Source organism: Diabrotica undecimpunctata, chromosome 2, assembly GCF_040954645.1.
Source record: "Diabrotica undecimpunctata isolate CICGRU chromosome 2, icDiaUnde3, whole genome shotgun sequence".
NCBI lineage: Eukaryota > Metazoa > Arthropoda > Insecta > Coleoptera > Chrysomelidae > Diabrotica > Diabrotica undecimpunctata.
The window spans coordinates 136,930,525-136,951,818 of NC_092804.1; the positions used below are offsets into that span (position 1 = coordinate 136,930,525).

A 21,294-nucleotide genomic window follows, 5' to 3' on the forward strand; every position below is an offset into this window, starting at 1 on the left:
TAGCTTTTCCGATGCGTGCTCTTATCTCCTGGTTGTTGGTCCATTCTTCATTTATTATGTGCCCAGGTAGTTGTAGTGCGTCACTCTTTCTACGGGGGATTGAATGACGTAGGCTTGACCTTCTGTTATCATTTTCTTGCTAATTATCATACGCTTTGTCTTCTTAACGTTTATATATATATATATATATATATATATATATATATATATATATATATATATATATATATATATATATATATATATATATATATATATATATATATACCGGTATTTAGGCGCCACGCCCTTCCGGTATGGATCTATGGAGGAATATCACCGAGCCGCAAGCCCTTATCTCTTTCAGATTCATCTAGAATTTTAAACTGCTGCGTTAGCCTTTTTTATTTTTCTGTACTCCGAGCTGGGGCCCGAACCCACATTCACTGAACCTCTAATCGTTTATATTGAGTCCATATTGTTGACTGTAATACGTGATTTTGTTCATAAGAACTTGTAGGTTTTTTAAGTTGTCCGCAAGTACTATGGTGTCATCTGCATATCTGATGTTGTTTAGCCGGTAACCATTTAGTAGAATACCTTTTTCAGTTTCGTGCAAAGCTTCGATAAATATTTTTTCAACGTACAGATTCAAGATTAGAGGAGACAAAATATAGCCTTGCCTCACTCCATGCATGATTTTCACATAGTTAGTGTGTTCACCTTCAACTCTGAGATTTGCTGTCCGATTCCAGTAAAAGTGCGTTTTCTAATTATTTTTAGCTCTTGGTGGTTAATTCCTGTTTCTTTTAGTATTTGCATTATCTTGGCGTGCTGTACTCGATCAAACGCTTTCTCGTAATCAATCAGACATGTGTATACGTCGCAGTTGACGTCTCTGCATCTCTGGAATAAGACTTGTACTGAGAACAAAGCCTCCCTAGTACCAAGAGCATTTGTGAACCCAAACTGGTTGGGGAAAATTTGACTTTCACAGAGCTTGTAAATTCTCTTATGAATTATCTTTAGGAACAATTTGAGGAGATGACTCGTGAGGCTTATAGTACGGTAATCTTCACATTTTTTGACTCCTGGTTTTTTTGGAAGTGCAATAAACTCAGATTTCAGCCATTCTGTTGGTATTGCTCCAGAGTTGTGTATGTTGTTGAATATCTTTGCGATTATTGCTATTGATTCGTTGCCCATTAGTTTGAGTATTCTGCTTGTATATTATCAGGGCCTGCCGCTTTGCCATTCTTTAATTGTGTTATTGTGAAATAAACTTCCTGCTGTAATATTCTTGGTCCATCATTTACCTCTTCTTGTAGCTTAAAGGTGTTATCTCTTTGGCCTTCAAATAGTTTTTCCACGTTCTTATTTTACTCTGTTTGTCCAAGATGATGTTTTCGTCAGAATCAGTTATATTTCCTTTCTGCCTCCGTCTTAGTCCCCCTGTGAGTTCTTTAACTTTCCTATGTTCATTGTGACTATCGTACTTTGACTGCAGATTCTCAATTTCTTCGCATCTTTCCCTTGCTTCTTTTTCTTTCGCTTCTCTGATTTTCGTTCTTATTAATATATTTATGGTTTTATATTTGTCTCTCATTAGTTTCAGGATCTCATCTGTCATCCATGATTTTTTCTTCATTAATCTATCTGTCTTTATGTGTTTATCCTTTAAATTTTGCACTATTTCTGTAATATGTTTAATCGTTTGTTCTTCGTTAGATTCGTCTCTAATTGTTGTCACTTGCTCGTTTAACATGGCTTGAACTATTATCCTTGTATCAAAGTCTTTCAGCATACGTAGGTCGTATGATTGTGCTTTTTTTCTGCACTATTTTGAGTTTGACTCGAAATACTTCCACCAATGGAACGTGTTCTGTCTCCAAGTCTGCTCCAGGATAAGTCTTGATAGATGTAAAGTTGTTTCGGAATCTTTTATTTACTAAAATGTAGTCTATTTGATTCTAAAATGTAGTCTAATACTTCTCCCGGGTCTATCTTGAGGGGATTTCCACGTGTACAGCTTGCGAGGTGGTAATTGGAAGAATGTGTTGGTAACAATTAGTTCTGAGTCTTCTGCGAATTTTTCTAGGAGGTCTCCTCTCTCCTTTCTGACTCCAAGTCCATGTGCTCCAATGTACTGTGTCTTATCTCCAGCTCCAATCTTGGCATTAAAATCGCCCATAATGAGGAGAACTTCCTGTCTAGGAATTTTCTGTATGATACTGTTGATGTTCTAATAGAACTCAATTGCTTCTTCCTCCCCTTTGTCTGCAGTTGATATTCTTTCTGCACTTCAATTTATTATATTTTGGTACACTCAAAATTGTCCTCCCCGGAAACTCGATCGAAGGACTTACTCTGTAATTTATTTTAGTATTGAGCATTGCCATGATTGATTGACTAGGGCCTATCGCTGTGGATCTTTAATAGAGTGTTTGCTCTACTTGTGCCTTCCCATCCTTATGCCGTTGCTCAAATCTTTGATTTATCGGCCTTCGAGACCGATTTCACAACCTCAGGACAAAAGAGTGCCCTACTACTAACCAACTCATCCGTCCGAAGCCGTTGGTCAATAAGTGGGGGATTGCTTATACCGGCAATCTCTCGGTGAATGACTCGTCACACTGAATGACTCGCCAGACTGAAGAGTATGAGGTAGAAGGAAATATAGTAATCTGTCTGCCCTCGGAAACCTAATAGTCATTCGGGGTCGGAAGAAAGAAATGTTACCCAAGAGAGGCTGTTATGATAAATTAAAGTTATTAGCGTATTACTTGGAATAAAACAGTTATATACCACTCAAACTATACTTCTCAAGATCAAATCTGGGTACCTTCTCATCTGGAAATAAGCGGCAATGAGCAAGTTGACTCCCTGGTAAATAATGCAGGGAGAATAGACATACGCTACTTACACACAAGCATATTTTTAACAAGGAGGCCGACCTGATATGTACCAAGTGTAACACTACATTATCAGTGAAACATATAAATATAAAGTGTCCAGTATTTCAGAACCAAAGTATCGCATGTGCCCTAAGTGATAATTTAAAAATTGTGCTGACTTTTAATCTAACATCTTTGTTAAATTATCTCAACCCAACCAAACTGTGTATCAAATTTATTAAAAATCAGCCAAATTCATATTTCTTAATTTTATTTAAAATCAACCAAATACAACATTTGAATATAGTTTAACAAATAATAGATAATCGATAGTCTTTCTCCGCTTAGCGGAGGAAGACGATGAGTGGACAGGATTGTAAAGCCAGAATGATGATGATGATGAATAATAGATAATTTTACTGGAAGAAACATTTTTGATTGTTACTAAAAGAGAGTATTTTATTTAATTTAAAAATATTGCAGTAACTTAAAATATAAAAATAGATAATGATTTTGCCAAGAGTTGATAGCTATTGATGTGGATTAAACAAACAATGATCTATTACTAGATAATTATTAATAATTAAATTGTCATCAACTATATTTTCTTCAATAGCAATGGTGAGATAAATGAACTTTAATTCATAGGTGCAACCATTTAAAATCAAATTTTAAATGGTTGAAATAAACAATCAAAACAATGTATAGGTTAAGGTAAAACTAGAAATGAATTTACCGGTAACTTCAATGGTAATTAGACTATTTTACGAAACCACGAACAAAATGAATTTTAAGATGTGTGTATCAGTTCGCTTTCGAGTTGCGTATGTTCCATCTTATCGACGCTCACACTCATAATCGCGAGATTTATTCTCCGATCGGTGCTATAGGAACCGTAGGGTTACAGGGAGGACAAATGTATCAATTAATTTACGGAACTATATTTGAGTTTAAACAGCAATAATCCACTTGAACTGACTACAGAATATTATAACAAGTTGCTACAGGTAATTAAAATTCTATTTTTAAATATTTTTTTTTCAAATTTTATTTTTAAATATTTAAAGAAAACAATCGGACACAAAGTACGTTGTCTAAATAATGAAGTTAAAATATTAACACATGCTAATGAAACACTCAGTACATAAATTAAAAACTACAGTTTGAAAAAACAACTTTACCTACAACAACAAAAAATTTATGAATAATATAGTAACGATGCCAAGAGTTTTTGGATAGGTGAAAGTAAAATAAAAAACTACAATATATTTTAAAAACTAGAATATAATATATTAAAATCTTAAATTTTTAATATATAAATGAACAATATATTTACTTTAATAAAAAAATATGTATAAACATATCCTCCTCTTGTAGTTTTACACAGATTTATTTTCCACTTCAATATTTTTGATGTTATCTAATTTAAGTATTATCCTTGAAATTTTCTTAAAGGGCTGTTCCACCAAAAGGTATAATACAAATGCCAATGAAAAACTGTATACAGCATCCAAAACTATTAGACCAATCTAAAAAAAAAGTTTTTGTTAATAATCAATTATTTATAATTTATTTAGATATCAGAAGTAAAATATAATCTGATATTAACAGGTTGATTGCGTTACCGGTCCCCTGGAACCGGTGTTCCGGATATATTCGTTAATACTCGTTTGTTTTAAATGCTAAAATAGCATTATACTTGTCTTAAGATTTAAAACATTTCTAAAAGAAAAAAAAATGTACCGGACTTTGAAGGCCGGTAACGCGCATACACTACAATTTGTTTCGCGGGTGTGAGACCGGTCCTCCGGTACTGGCGCATAGTTATATATGCATGTTTGCGCAGTCAGTTGACGTTTAGTATGATTTGTATTTCAATAGCAGGTGTTTACGTCCGTGTTTTACTAGTCTAAAAATGTCATATCGCGTTTAAAATTTTTGTTTTTAGCTCAAACAGTTGATACAAACAAGACAAAAACTGTGTAATGTAACGAAACTGAAAATAAAAAATATAACAAAGATAGAGTATGTTTCAACTGTAGTGGCGGAAATTTCTAGGAACAGTAAAGCCTCACCAAACAAAGCAGTGGCGTTCCAAACAATACTTATGATTTAAATCAAATTGTTAAAGATGGGTACACACAATTTATTAAACAATGATATTAGATTATATTTTTGGCAATATTGTACTGAATTTTAATACACATTATTATAATATATCACATACATATATTGTCTGTACGTGAAACCATAGATACGTATTACAGATTACAGTATTAATAAATATTAATTACGAAGATTGTTTTAACTTTAAAACCTTTATTATTTATATTATTACTCACTTAAACGTCACAAAGTTAAATAGAAGAATATACGAAATAATTGTAATAAAGTAAAAACATAATACATACATACAGGACAGTTTGGAAAACTTATATTCACATAGGTTACATAGGTACATCGTAATGTAATATTATATTATTCACTTTCATAATCAGATGAACTGTCGTCGTCACTAGAATCATTTAAATCAATCCTTAATTCTTCAGTAATTACATCTATGCGACGTTCACTTTCCAAATACTTATCTTCAACCTTGACAACATGTTCACACACTTCCTTCCAGTCATTTACAGTTGTTCTAGCAAATACCTGTTCCACCAAGACTTTTACGTCTTCTTACTTAAAATAAACGTTTTGTTTTGCAACTTCATTTTTTATTTGCTTCCAAACCATTTCTATAGGGTTCAAGTCTGGATGATATGGCGTAAGTTTTGAAGAAACATGTCTACATTATTGCAGCACTTTGTCAAATTTATATTGAATATGTTCTTGTTTGTGTCGTTTGATAATTTTATACAATTGCGGTTTTAACATTGACGTTTTAAATGAATTTTCTTTCTGTCAACCAAGATATCATATTCATTTTTTTGAATCATGATAATCTCCTGTCTTAGCTCCTGACTTAAAAATCAAAAGGGCATTCTGTATGAAACCCATCTCCCCACCAATATGTACGATAACCAACCTACTTCCTTTTGAAATGTTGTTGAGCAATCCTTTGCCACTGTCATCTGTCCAGCTGTTTGGCGTAGTGTGTCCTGCATGTACATAGGTTTCATTACCATATACAATTGACTTACCTTCGCTTATGTAATATTTAATTTTGTCCAAATATTTAATGAGTAAAGCACGAATATCATTCCGTTCAATTAATATTCCGTTCATTTAAATCCCAATTCTTTCACAATTCTGTAGAGAGAACTCACACTTCCAGTCCACTTTTAGACCTCTTCAATCCTTTTCTGCAAAAGCTTCAATGATACACGACAACGTTCAGTCTCATGAAAACGATGAATGGTATTTCTAATGAACTGTTTGCCAGACTCCCTCAAGTCTGTCACGATTGTTTTCATTTTAGCAAGTGTTGTATCTGGAAATTTTAGTGTATTATTTGACTCTGCGTTTGTTAACATACTCGCTTGTTGAATGATACTTTCCCCTGTACGTAAAGATACTCCAGTAGCTTCACTCACACGTCGTATAATACTGGTTCGATTATCTTCAGGAAATAGTATTTGCATATATTTAAATACATTGTAAACTATTCCTTTGGATTCTGGTGTCAATCTGATCTGTTTACTCGTAATACACTTAACCACCTGCATTCTACAAAATAGTTCTAATACGCGTGGTAGCACATTTCTTGTTGAGACTCGACATCATAATGAGGCTAAATTACGAACTCGTTTCAAAATCCAGTGACTAGAAATTCTTATCAGTTGTTTGTATGTCCTTAACGAGTCATTAATACTGACTTTATAATTAGGGTTTTAAGGTTACTGATACTAAATTAGAAATTAACTTTTACCAAACTTTATAGAGTATCAATGATCTTCTTGAACATGTTGAATTCGAAAATTGCTACTATCGTTACTTGTATGCTGATAATTATTACTCAAGTTTACCTTTAGCCAAATCATTATTCAAAATGCAAATAATTTATTGTGGAACCCTGAGGTCTAACAGAGGAGGTATTCCCAAAACGGTAACTAAAAAAATGAAAACGGAAGAAATTTTAAGTACTTAGAACAACTCCTTAGGTATTATAAAATGGATGGATGAACAGACAGTTCTGATGTTAAGTACTGCTTCAGCCCATAAGACTATAAAACCAACGAGAAAGCGACACTGGCAACGTGAGTTTGTATTGAAACCAAAGACAGTTATGGATTACAATAAATCAAAAAAAAGGAGTGGACTTTAGTGATCAGATGAGTTCTTATTATCCTGTTTTAAAAAAAGTTTAAAATGGTACCATAAACTAGCCTTTAAATTTTTGCTTGGAACAGCTATTGTAAATGCCTGGATTGTTTATCACAAGATTAGTTGTTTCACAAAATTATCTATAATGGAATTTAGAAGAAGACTGGCATGGGAGATACTTGTTACTTCAGTTGGACACAAAGACACCACTACTCCCAAAAGAGTTCTACATAGGTTTGTTAAACCGTCAGGAACTGGAAAGAAAGGAGAAGACAATGCCAAGAATGCTATTATAATTTAAGAGAAACACATTCAAGCAAACATCATCATCACGTAGCGCTACAACCCTGGGTGGGTCTTGGCTGACTGTACAACTTTTCTCCAACTTGTTCGGTCTTCCATCAACCTAGGGTCAAATGGAATGTTCATTTTCCGGAGATCTGCTTGGATGTTATCTCTCCATCGTATTCTGGGACATCCGAGTGGTCTTTTGCCTGTGGGAATCTCCTCCCATACCAGTTTTACAAGTCTCTCGTTATACTCATAAAAAATAAATTTATTTCTCTGAAACATTATTGTTTTTTCTTTAATAACTAAGAACATATTATTTAGTTTACACATTCTTTTGTTTTCAAATATCATTTATACTAATAAAATATTCAGAAGTCTTCTGTCATTTGATCTTTTAATCTAACTCTGTGAAAAATAGTAGGCTGTCTTGACACTTTAAAACATTCTTAACAGGACCCCTGATGACAAAAAAACGGATGACAATGGTAAGTTTTTAAAAATTTTTAATTTTAATAATTGATCTTCAAACTAAAATTAAACATGATTAGTTCCGATTAGTTTCGATTAGTTCCGATTAGTTTCGATTAGTTCCGATTAGTTCCGATCTGAGATATACATATCTCTGGTTCCGATCCTAAGAAACTAGAGGTGGGTCGTTGACATTTTTATCGGAACCGTTTTTCGTAAACTGTAACTAGTTGATTGTTTATCAGTAGTTTCAAATAAGCGAGTACACAAAAAACATATTGGCTATTATATTGAAAGAAACTAACGAAGGATATATTTATTATAAATTAAAAAATAAATTAAACAATACAAATAGTACTTACATTTACATGACACATTATTAAATCGCGAATCATCTAAATTGACATTTAAAAAAATACGTTTTTCCACTTTTCTTGTTGTTTCTTCTTTTGTTTAAAATTAAACCAGATTTTGAACATGTGTTCACAAGGAACAGATTTTGTTACAATACTATAATATTTTATGAATATAGTGGTTAAGTTAGGATATACATGGCGATGGTTTTTCCACCACTGTAATGGACAGTTCCAATCTCCGTTCGAAATTTTTTGTAGGTAATATCATCAGACAAATACATGTCGACTTCTTTTATATCTCTAGATACAGGTGTATGTTTAGATGAGTCATGTCCAATAAATTCATTAAAAATACACCATGGACTTAAGTCATCTTTATCAGTTTCTTTTTCTTGTACTGGTTGTTTTCACTAGTACAATCTTCTTTTTCTTTTTTTATAGAAGTAACCAGCTTCTTAACTCTTTCTTTTGTTTTTTATAACTAGGTATTCTGATTAATGAATGAGTTTCGATTTACGATTGATCTGCATTTTCGATTTCAAATCTTGATAGTTCGTCAAAGGATTTATTTATTGTAAATATTTAATTATGAATTATTTTTCTTAGTCAAAATTATTGACCTAGTATTAGAATAATAATTTTATTTTTAAAAAATGCACATTTGTAGAAGATTCAGCTTTTATGGTCCGCTTTCTGAATATTCTGAATAATAATGATTGAAACTTCTCCTGACGCATTTCTGTCCGTTTCGACTACTTCTACTACAAGTACTGACATACTGCCACCGCCACCCAAGGGTCAAAAGGTGATGGATACTTCCATTAATAAAAATATTAGTTCAGAACAAAAGTAACAAATAGATATGGATTTACTAAACCTATGCAAAGACTCGTTTCATCCATAGTTGAAGTTTTCCATAGTTGAAGAACGAGCTTTTAAAAAGTTTGCAGGGTGGATTCCTGGATATAAACCGCCAACAAGAAAAACTTGTTCATTACGTCAGTTTCATTACTTCAGGAATGTTATATCAAAACTGAGCAAATTATTAGATCACAAGTTGTTAAAGAAGTAGAAAATATCTGTATTACTACTGACCTCTGGACATATGGAGTAACTAAGAGTTACATCGCATTAATCTGTGGGGTCTAAGACGAAAAGTAAATTTTGCAGTAACTAATATTGCCTCAAATATGGTTAAAGCTATTAAATATGTTTGTAATGAAAATATTTAAATTGTTTTGCTCATACGTTAAATTTATTGGTGGAGGACGCACTTAAATGCTGTCGTGTACTAATAGAAAAATAAAAAGTCTTTTTTTCGATAATTCGGCAAAAAACACATTTAGACTTGAACCAAATCTAAATAATGAAGACTGGATTATTTGTTCTCAACTTTCCTAAATTTTACTGCCTTTTAAAGAAACAACAAGTACAATGAGTGGCTAAAAATACTTGAAGTTTAGTGATTGTTATGGTACGCTGCCAGCAAGAATCTTGCAATAAAATTTTAGCAAACGGTAACCTTACATCCATAGTATCCAACGTAGTACAATTACTAATATCGGGTTGTATTGTTTAATTTATTTTTCAAGTTAAAATAAATATATTCTTCATTAGTTTCTTTCACTTCAATAAATTTTGTGTATAAACGATAATAGCCATTATGTTTGTTTATGTAGGTACTCCCTTACTTGAATCTACTGTTCAACCATCATAGTAACTTGTTTACGAAAATCGGTTTACGATTAAAACTTTAACGACCCACCTCTATTCGTTACCTCTATCCTTAGTTTGATTCGGTACTTTGACGAATCGAGAGATCGGGAGACGAGACGTTGCCAAATAATTTTGTATTTTATTGTGCAGTTTATTATTTTTAATGAGAATAAGGCACAATGTGACTTTAAAATAAGCTTATTTTGATGTTTAAATTTTTAATTCGGAAATCGTACTTAAAATACGAAACATTAATAAATTTTATTTGTATAAAACGATTTCCGAAGTGGAAATCAAAATGTTATATTACACTTATTGTAAAGTAAAATTGTTGCATATTCCCAATAAAAAACAGTAAGCTGCCATTTAAATCCATTTCGCCCAAATTTGATTATGTTAGAACATTATTTAAATGCTAAAAAGACAACAGGTCAAATAAAACCAATAAGTTTGGCAACGTTGAACTTCCCCTTTTTTATTATATCCACTCATGCATATTCGGCGATATAAAGGCCGGACCTAATATACCTCTCTCCTTTTAAACAGGTGTTTCTCACTCCATCTCACGTTAGGTCCATACCGACCATAAACTTTTACCTATACTCTATATATACCTATCGATTCAATTAAAAAAAATTGCAAAAATAATAATTAATATGAATAACTTGATCACTTTATAAAGGTTTAGTTATTACATACCACATTAAAAAAATCAAACTTCTTTGGATTTACTGATAGTCCTATATCCCTTATTTGAAAGGAAATTTGTACTAGAAATGCTCCATACGTGAGCTTGCTTAGAGGTACAAAAACGTTCCATGAAAAAAATTTATACAGAACTCCTTCTGGTCCAAAGCTTATTCCGTATAAAAAAGCTAAATTTCCAACGGCCCATAGTAATCTATGAACTGATCCGTAGATCGACGCTTCCAAAACATTATATTTGTGGTAGGGATTATAGAATACTTTGCCAGAAAATAAAAGTATGGCTATTAAACTGTAAGCAATTGCCAGGATGCCATAATATCGCCCCTGAAAATAAAAAAAACGAGTTAATAAATAATTAAGAATAATGTAAAGATGTAAAAAAAAGCTTTAAAGGAACCATGAAATACAATTATCTCTCTAGATTTTCAAAGATTTGAATGTCGAAATATCGAAATAATGTTGTGAAGAAAGAATTTTTATTTTTTGCTTTTTTATTGTTTCATATGAATACCCTTTTGTGAAAATTAGAACTCAAATTTCTAATATTTTTTGCTTATCATACTCCGTATTTCTGACCCTATGTGAGGTGTGCTTCTCTAGTTGCATTTATTCATTAGCATCTATCTCTGTCCATACCAATATTTATTACACCCTTTATACTCTTTTTAGATCTCCAACAATCAATACCGTAAATCATACCTAACCTTATGGCAGTCTTATTGTTCAATCACCAATTAGTCCGTTAATTTTTAATCTCACATTAATCTTAATTTCCTGAATTTGTATAGTTTTACCGTGTATAATTGTGAAACATATCGGTTAGAAGCTTAATTGCAGTTTGTTCAACTTCCTGCAAACTATAGATTGCCTTATTGAATGTATATTTGTGTGAAAGCATTTGATTTTTTATTTTTTTGATTTGGGTCTTTGCGGTCAAAAAATGTGTTTGTTTATTCTAAGTGCGTGTAGTTCAGAAGTTTATCATCAGTTATTAATTTTTATTTTTAACATTCTCGTTATGTTTTTGCTTAATTCCGGGTATTACTTGATTGCCTATTCGAGTGTTAATGTGACTTGATCTACTACTTGTTGTAATTCGTAAGAACTAAATTTGAACATTATAATTAAAAGTTTAGTACATTGTTAAATTAATGTCTACCTAATTAAATGTTTAAAATGTCTTCTGTTGTTAATTTGACAGTATCCTAAACTGTCATCGAATGCGATAGTCTGTGGACTAGTACGCATTTCGATGCGCATCGTCCCGCCTCGAATTTTCCCATTGGATGGAACCATTGGTCTTGACCTGGAAATCCCTATTTATCGCTCGAACAGCGCATATAAATATTGGCGATTTTCAGGTCAGTCCCTCACGGGCTCTCCGAGAGCTTAGTGCTCTCGGGGCTCTGCTTCCTGCATTTATTTTCCATACTCTGTGGCTGAGAATTGGTTCAACTTAACTTGGTGTTTTATTTCGACGAAGAAATTCTCATGTAAGAAATATCTTGCCTTTTTCAAGGCAAGACACTGAAGATAAATATTTTCCAAGTCCATAACCCGAAAATGGACTTAAGTATAGGAGCTCTCGACAGTATATTCGAAGCCCTCTACAAAGCACCCGGGAATATCAGAAGGTGGTTAGACCCTTATTTGTTCCCCCGAGGTGACGAAACAAACGATGGTATAATGCGTCTATTTCATTTCTCCAGGATACATCGATAATTCTTTGCCTTAGCTCTGCAGCACTTTGTGGTTTAGTTTTATAAATTCTACTTTTCAAATATTCCCAATAAAAATAGTCTTTAGGATTCAAATCGGATAAACGAGGAGGCCCTTTAATACCACCTAATCTACCAGTCCATCGTCCGAGAAATGTCTGATCTAAATAATGCCTCAACATTCAAAACAGTCGGTCGCTTCAAGCGTTGTCTCTAAGACAACGGTTTATTCTACACAAAAAGTGCTACTAAACTTTTTTGTTTAAAATCATCGCAGCTACATTTTTTTCTAAGGCGTATAGTATTTTGGTAAATCGTTTTTTCTTCATGGGGGCTTTTTAGGAGGAAGCCAGGGAGTAGGATTGATAAACTTTTTTGGATTTTTTAACGGGCCCAAAATTGACATTTTCAGCGGAATTTTGCTTGTTCGTATGATTTTTAAAAGTCAAATCTCTGACTACTGGATTAACACGAGATTTAAAACTTGTCATACTGCATGTTTATTATTATACTTTAATCTAAACTCATAATTTCTATTATTCTGTTGTTCGTTACTCTTTCTACTCTAGATTTTCCAGCTGAACGTCTCCAGAAATCCATTTCCGTTGTCTCAAAGGTTTTCTTGTATATTTCCTTTATTTGCTATACTTCACTGCTCTAGGTAATTATACTTTTAATGATTGTGTTATATATCTTGTGCTTGTTATTATTAGAGATTGATTGATGCCAACGGATACTATTGAGAAGGGAAATTGGTTTTCTTGCTTGGTTGTTTTTCTCTTCAATTGTGTCGTCTACGTTGCCTTCTTTTGTGATGATTATACCTAAATATTTATATGTGTTGCAATGTTTGATAACTTCTCCTTCCAAAATGAGGTCCTGTTGTATATTATAGTCAAAGAGCAGAAAATTTGATTTTGGAAAAACAAACAAAACGTTATATTTCTTTGTTTTTTAAATGGTTGAAAGTGAAATGTAAAAAATTATCACTCTACCACCCTGTCGGAAAGAATACTAGGTGATACAACGGCATCTTTTATAGGGTTTTTTAACACTTCTCATTTATTTCAGGCACTTGTTATATGTCATACAATTTTAATATATCTACCTCATACGTCTTTGGTATGTATAGTTATTGGTATATATACTATGTACATACCAATAACGTATGACCTAGATATATTAAACTTATACGACATATCACAAGTGTCTGAAACATATGAGAAGCGTTAAAAAGCCCTATTAGCGTTTAACGATAACGTACATAGACGAAACTGTGGAAAAGTATTTTACATTTAAGAAAATATTGTTTTAAACAAAGTAAGCAATTTATAATGAAAAACTGAGTTGTTTTAACTTAAATAATCATCATATTAGCGTACCTTGTCGAAAATGTTTCTCCTGCAGACTAGCTCTCATCATCGTCACTATCCACCAGATTAATAATAAGTTGTCCACTGTTTGAAAATAATTATTCTAGTTTTCTGTACTCATTTTCTACTTTCACTACTTGGTTTCATGCTTTTTTTCAGTCGGCACTTGTAATCTCTGATAGTTCATATCGAATTAAATCGACTACTTTCGCGTCAAATTTTGGAAAACTATTTTTCCTCCGAATCCGTTTTTTACTTGTCGCCAAATAAGTTCGGTAGGATTGAATATGCAAAAATAAGGTGGTAACCTTAAAACAGTATGGCCATGTTGTATTGCAATATTGTCCAGTATATATTGTTTCAAGTTTTAGTACGAAGCACTTCAAGTAACTGTTTCTTATTATAGTTGTCTTCAAAATACAAATCATTATCTGAGAGGAAATCTTTTAGTTCCTGTTTTGAAGACGAACTGTTAGGAATTTTTTTGAGAAACCTTGAGTGGTAGCTAGCATTGTCCATAACTATCACACTGCCCGGTGTTATATTGGGAAGTAGTGTATTTTTAAACCATTCTTCGAATATAGTAGAATTCATATTGTGATGATAATCTACACTACATTTTTCTATTTTTTTCCGCAAAGCATTAACCCATTTGGCACCCAACCATTTACAGATCCACAGTGCACAATAATCATCCGAGAACCTTTATTCGGAGGTATTCCTTTCAACTGGTACCTAAGTAAACCATCAGTCCAACCCTTACTAGCGGAATCATGCGTGTCATACCATGTCTCGTCTAAATAATATATAGTCCGCTGTTAGTCTCGATTTTCTTAAATTTTATTTTAAATAATCTAAACGCCAGTGTACTATCCTCTTACTTTCCATAATAGCCACCCATTTATCAACGATTTTATATTTGAACCCAAGTTTTTTCAGCCGTTTACGTCTTCAGTGGCTTTAGGGCAGCTTCTTCCCATCGCAACAAGCTTGGTGTATATAATATTAATTGTTGGTATTACATTTTTTTTTGTATTCCTCGTAAACCAAATTCCTTAAACATTTAGCAGTTACGATATTAATTTTTTAGGCTTTCCAGCATCCAATCCTTTTTTTCTCTTTTTAACACCACTTTTCACGATGTCGCGGATGGTAGAATACGCAATTCCTATTAGAAAGGCCGTTTTTCTTATAATACTGCCTTTACAACTATTTTCAGGATCATGTTAAAGATTTTTGTAAACATTTATACAAATTCTCTTAGCACGAAAAACTGTAGGCGATTTTTCCCATGGTGTAAACATTTTCTTTATACACCAATAGACAGTTTCAAAAAAACAAACAACAAAAAAATACTATAATTATTATAACTACTCACAACAAAATTTCAACACAACTCAAAATTAAAGCAATGCACAATGCACATCTATCTATAAACAAGCTAGTTGCAAAGATACAACTAAACTAAAAATTTGCAAGTCCAGTCCTTTACATAAGGCATATGCCGGTATTTTTACAACCGAATTACTCTTCGTAAATCAATCAGTTTAAAACTTGAAAATTGATACTTGGGCATTAGTACAGTTAAAATTGTTAGACGATTATATTTAGACGAAATATTAAGAAATATAATTGAAACTTTTTTCTACTTTTAAGGGCAAAAAAGCAAGTTCATTAGCGGAACGTAATTCAAAATTATTCTGCACATTATATTTGGAGCATTATTTGGTTAAAACATCTCATTTTTGGTGGTAAAAAATATATTAAATGCATATATTAATTTGTCTGGACTAAAGGAATAAAGGTGGTAAAAGATGGTATAGAAGTTATATTTTTGTTTGAATTTGCCGACGGACGATAGATAGGTGGTGTTAATTATATACATATATATATACAGTAGAACCTCGATTATCCGGGCCAGCCCGGACCGAGCATTCGCCGGATAATCGAAAACACGGATAATCTAAAGACCTCAATTTATGTTTTTAATAATTTATTTAGACAAATACATGTGTCAAACGAAGAGCAGAAAAGTGATACATACAACATACATATAACAAAAAATAAAAGTACATACATATTATTATTTCTACATAATGTATATGCTATGAATAAACATTACATATTTAAAAAAAATCATTTAAAAAAATCACTAATTTTGGTTTGTTTTTGAGCTTCGTAACTTCTACACTTTATAATTTCCTTTATGTTTTTAAGCTGAAGTACATGAATGTCATCAGCTCCAGGCTGTTCTTCAAAATATTGAATAAGTACATTTATATGCATCCCTTGCTTCCCGATGACTTGTCTTAATGACGCAATCATTGTCAGCACAATTCTCATCATCATCACTACTTGTGTCAGAACTTTCTGTAAGATAATCGTCATTCATAATCTGATACCCTGTTTCTTGGCGATCACATTCTATCCATTCCTGTATTTCGTTATTGTTCGTTTCTTCCAAACCTTTGATTTGTGAGGCTATAGATGCTTTCGACCGATAGCTCACCTTCATTTACGTGATTACCGTCTTCATCTTCCATATCTTCTAAGGTTTTCACTTCACTCCAAGCCCGAGCTACAGTATAAATTGCTTTTTTTAAATTTAGGCGTTTCCTAAATCCCACAATATCACATTCTCCCAACAGTTGAAGCATAAGGTATTTCCTGTAAAGCCTTTTCATGGCCTCGATAACACCTTGGTCCATTGGCTGGGCAATAGATGTTACATTCGGAGGAAAATATGCTACGAATATGTTTCCATCTGCAGACTTTAGTTGCTCTACATCAGGATGAGATGGCGTACTGTCCAGTAACAATACAGCCTTTGGTGGAAGATTATTTTCTTGTAGATAAGCTTTAACTTGAGGTATAAATTTTTGGAAAAACCACTGTTTAAAAATTACACGATCCCTCCAAGCTGCCACTGCCTGATTATAATAATCAACGGGCAGTGTTTTTATATTTTTAAAAGCCCTCGGATTTTTGGATTTTCCAATGACGGCTAACCTAAGCTTATGGGTTCCTGAGGCATTAGCACAGCTTAAAACTGTTATACGGTCTTTGCTTGATTTGAAACCTAAAAAAAATTATTTTGAAAAATACTTTATACGTAAAAAGAATTAAAGCTAACCTGGCGCACTAGTTTCTGAGCCTGCAACAAGGTTCTTCACGGCATTGCTTTCCAATAAAGCCCAGTTTCGTCTGCATTATACACTTGCTCAGCTTTTAGGTCGTGCTCCGTTATGAGATTTTCAAAATCGTAGCAAAATTCTACCATAGCTACATCATCAGCACTTAATTTCTCCCCTTGAACAGCTAATTCTCGTATTCCATAACGTTTTTTAAATCTGTAAAGCCAACCAGAAGATGCCGAGGTTCCTTTAATTTTCAACTGCTCGTGAAACTTTTCAGCTTGCCTAGCACACATAGGTCCTGATATTCGAACTCCCATTGATCTTTTCTGCAAGAACCACTTGGTCATAGCATCATCAAGTTCTCGAAACGTAGACCCTTTTAGAGATTTCCTGTCAAAAATTGCTTTTGCACTGTCCGCTTTAGCTACAAAGCTCTGTAATTTGGATTTTTCTTCACAATGTCACGAACTGTTTGTTTCCCAATATTATATGTTTTAGCCAACATAGCAACACTTATTTTATTTTTAAATTGTTTCAAAATTTCCATTTTTTGCTCAATAGTTAAAACATTGCGTTTACGCCTTTCATTAGCACCCGTACGCTGCATTTTGTGCGCCTGTTTACGTTCAACTAACGAACCGGTCAGCAGTTGATGAAAATACGAGAAAACTTGGGATTCCCCGAAATTAATGTTTACAGGGTGCTGCATTATTCAGCGATAAATGTTTACACGGTTCATTATTCAGCGTTCATGGGCGCCACCAACCTCTGGCCGTTAGCCACGGATAATCCGCGCACGGATGATCAATTTAATATGCGGCACGGAGAATCCACCGCCCGGATAAAGCGCGCACGGATAATCGGGGTTCTACTGTATATATATATATATATATATATATATATATATATATATATATATATATATATATATATAACTCAACTTCTGTACAAACTTTTTGTAGGGTTTTGCAGGTTTCGCTACGATATTGCATTATACATACCTGTGATATTTCATAATCTTTAGTCTTGTATTTAATATAAATATACCCAGCAATTATTCCGATAAAATACGGCAGTCCTCTTGTATAACTCTTGATATAGGTTAAATTAAAATCGTAACTTGCTTTCGGATTTTCTAGAAAGTTGGGCAAGAACCGTAGAAACGCTGGTCGTTGATAAATATATATTATACTAAATGTTGTGTATATTGTAGCTAAGATACATATAAAGGTTGCGATTAAACCACATCTGGTATTTTTATGTAGAATAAATATTAGTATCAGTGCTAACACGAAAAAGTGGAAATCACATGCCAAGTACCATGATTGAACCATGCACTAAAATAAGAAAAATCAAATTTAATCGTAGCATCTGTAGATATAATAAAAGAATTGTTATAAACAAAATGTGTTAAAATTAATAGGAGAATCTGGTATATTGACTTATATACTAATTACCACAAATTTCTATAATTTTGTAAAATAACATACTGCGTTAAAAGTTACTAATTTTGCTTTAAAAAGCAAGGTACGATTCAGAAACTATATGAGTCACTAAAATGGCTAAATATTGTTGAAATATTGATACAAACTAAACAAAATTTAAAAATTAGGGCTATATGTCATTTACATTAAGTTAAGGTTGGTACAATATAAACTGTCAATTGTATTTTCTTTTGTAACAAAACAAAGTCAGTTTTAACTGTATATTTTACTGGTTCGTTTCATTTAAAAGTTTTAACAGGTTATGGGCCCAGACTAGTTTTTCCGTTGGTAAATAGATAAACGTTGTATACTAGTGAGTGTTAAGGTTCAAAATGGCAATGAATTACATGTCTACGGTGCCAAAGTTGTTAGACCGTGAAAATTACGATGGTTGGGCTTTCGTGTGCAAAATTATCTTGTTCTAGAAGGTTTGTCCGCGTGTTTAGATGGAACTGAAACCGAAGTAGACAAACAAGAAAATGCTAAAGCCAACTTAGTTCTTTTGCTTAATCCATCGTTATATATACATATAAAACAAGCAAAAACCGCGAAAGAAATTTGGGAGGCTTTAAAAAAGCTGTTTGATGACTCGGGGTAAGTGAGAAAAATTAGTTTATGGAGAAGTCTAATTTCAACGCGATTAGAAGATTGCAGTTCAATGGCAAGTTATGTGAACCAAATAGTTGAAAAAGGACAAAAATTAAGTGAAATTGGTTTTAAAATTGACGATGAGTGGATAGGTTCGCTACTTTTGGCGGGATTACCTGAGCGTTTTTTACCAATGATAATGGCGATCGAACATTCAGCAATTGTGATTTCTAACGATTCAATTAAAACAAAACTGTTGGACATGGAAAGTGATGTTGGCAATACTGGTAGTGCGTTTGTAAGTCGTAGTAGTAACAAAACCAGAACTAATCACAACAGACGGTTTGAAAATAGCACCAATCGCAGAAGAAGTCATGATGGCGTAAATGACAAGAGAGATAGAGATCTGTCAAAAATCAGATGTTATCATTGTAAAAAAATCGGTCATTATAAAAATATATATTGAAAAGAGACTTTAAGAAAACTGAGTGGTATGTGGAGTCGGAAGCTAGTGTTTATTTAACGCCAAATGAAGAGTGGATTAATAATAAAAGAGTAAGTGATACATACGATATTATAGTTGCTAACAAGAACATAGCCAAAGTAAAGTGTTTAGGTGATTTAGATTTAACAACTGTTGTTCTTCCTCTTCTTCTTCTACTTCTTGGAGATCTTTCGATCTGTTTAATTCTGAAGCTGCCTCTGGTTAATTTCCTGGTAGGTAGATTGCCAACTATCCCTCCATCTTTTAGGTGGTCTTCCTGGAGGTCTTGAACCGGGCGGGTTATGTTCTAGGGCAATTTTTGGGAGTCTATTCTCATCCATTCGTCTTACATGACTGTACCACATCCTTTTACGCTGTCTTCCTCATCTTACAATATATTGAATTTTGCACTGCTCTCTAACGTTTGTATTTCTCACCCTGTATCTTCTTGTTTTGCCCACTATTGTTTCTAGGGTTTTCATCTCGGCAACCTTTAGCATCTGTTTCATTTTGTTGGTATCTTCGCGCACTTCTATTCCATATGTCATGATCTGGACTGTTGTTGGTGAGAATAATTTTAATATTGTAGTTCAAAATGATCCTTGTGTTCCAGAACTTACAACTAACCTTTTATCTGTCAGCAAATTAATAGAGAATGTAAATTCATTAAATTTGAAAATCATTGTTGCAAAATATTTAACAGAAATTCTGAACTAATCGCAAAGGCTGACTTGATAAATGGTGTGTACAAGTTGAATATTAAGGTTAATAAAGATTTTGGAAATTGTTTATTTGTCACTGGCGAGACATGGCATAGAAGGTTTGGCGATATAAACAGTGTTTATTTAAATAAAATGAAAAATGGAATAGTAGATGGACTAAATGTGACTGCGGAAATTAACATTAAAAAAGAAAACTGTATAGTTTGTTGTGAGAGCAAACAAACACAATTAACGTTTCCACAGCAAGATCACAGAGCCACTAGATTATTGGAGATTATACACACTGATGTATGTGGACCTATGGACAACAGATCATTAGGTGGCTCCAAATATTTTGTTACTTTCCAAGACGACTTTAGTAAAATGAATTTTATTTATTTTATTAAAACAAAAACTGAAGTTTTTAATTGTTTTAAGAATTTTAAAAGTATGACTGAAAACCAAAAGTGTGTACATATAAAAACTCCGCGAAGTGACAATGGTGAAGAATTTGGTTCAAAAGAATTTGAAAGATATTTAAGTGTAAATGGTATTATACATCAAAAAACCAATCCCTACACTCCTGAACAAAATGGAGTATCTGAACGTTTGAATAGGACAATTGTAGAAAAGCCAAATACGTTGCAAAGCTTGACAAATACGTGGATCAAGTATCTCAGAAATTATTTCCGACACAAGTACCTGTCCCAAGTCATAATAAAGGAGTAAGGACTCTTGGTAAGGCTAGCAACCTGTCAAACGAAGACGATTTCCTAATAAAGTCTAAATAAATAATATATGAAATAAAATAGGATGGATAGTAGACTTTTAAATTTTAAGAGAGTATGTGTAGTTAAATAATGTCTTACCATGTGCTCAGAATCAATTAAATTTGATACGTATAGTATTCCAGTCCACCAGTTATTTCTACAGTCTTCTCTCTCTTGTCCTAATACTGGTTCCCATAAAGGCCCATTTCCCGTATGATATAACAGAGTAGCTTGGTAAAATATACAAAATGCGTATAAGGGTGTTAACCTAAAACACAATTTTTTAACTTTACATACCGATGACATACACTACATGTTGGAATCGTTAATCACATGTTCATTTTTTACCAGATAAAAATAA

The 21,294-nt window shown here is 32.9% G+C and overlaps 1 protein-coding gene across 2 annotated transcripts in view; it reads right to left on the reverse strand.

The window, feature by feature from the left end:
* Positions 1-21,294, reverse strand: part of LOC140434933 (nose resistant to fluoxetine protein 6-like) — a 64,920-nt gene that overhangs the window by 3,482 nt on the left and 40,144 nt on the right. Inside the window, exons 7-10 of one of the 2 annotated variants that reach the window (XM_072523572.1) lie at positions 21,033-21,201; positions 17,908-18,243; positions 10,670-11,002; positions 4,210-4,402 (exon numbers count right to left, since the gene is read on the reverse strand). In XM_072523572.1, the coding sequence (XP_072379673.1) occupies positions 4,253-4,402; positions 10,670-11,002; positions 17,908-18,243; positions 21,033-21,201 (988 nt within the window). In that variant the 3' untranslated portion in view covers positions 4,210-4,252. Of the gene's footprint in view, positions 1-4,139; positions 4,403-10,669; positions 11,003-17,907; positions 18,244-21,032; positions 21,202-21,294 lie in introns of those variants that run through there. The other variant, XM_072523571.1, reaches the window with a different exon arrangement.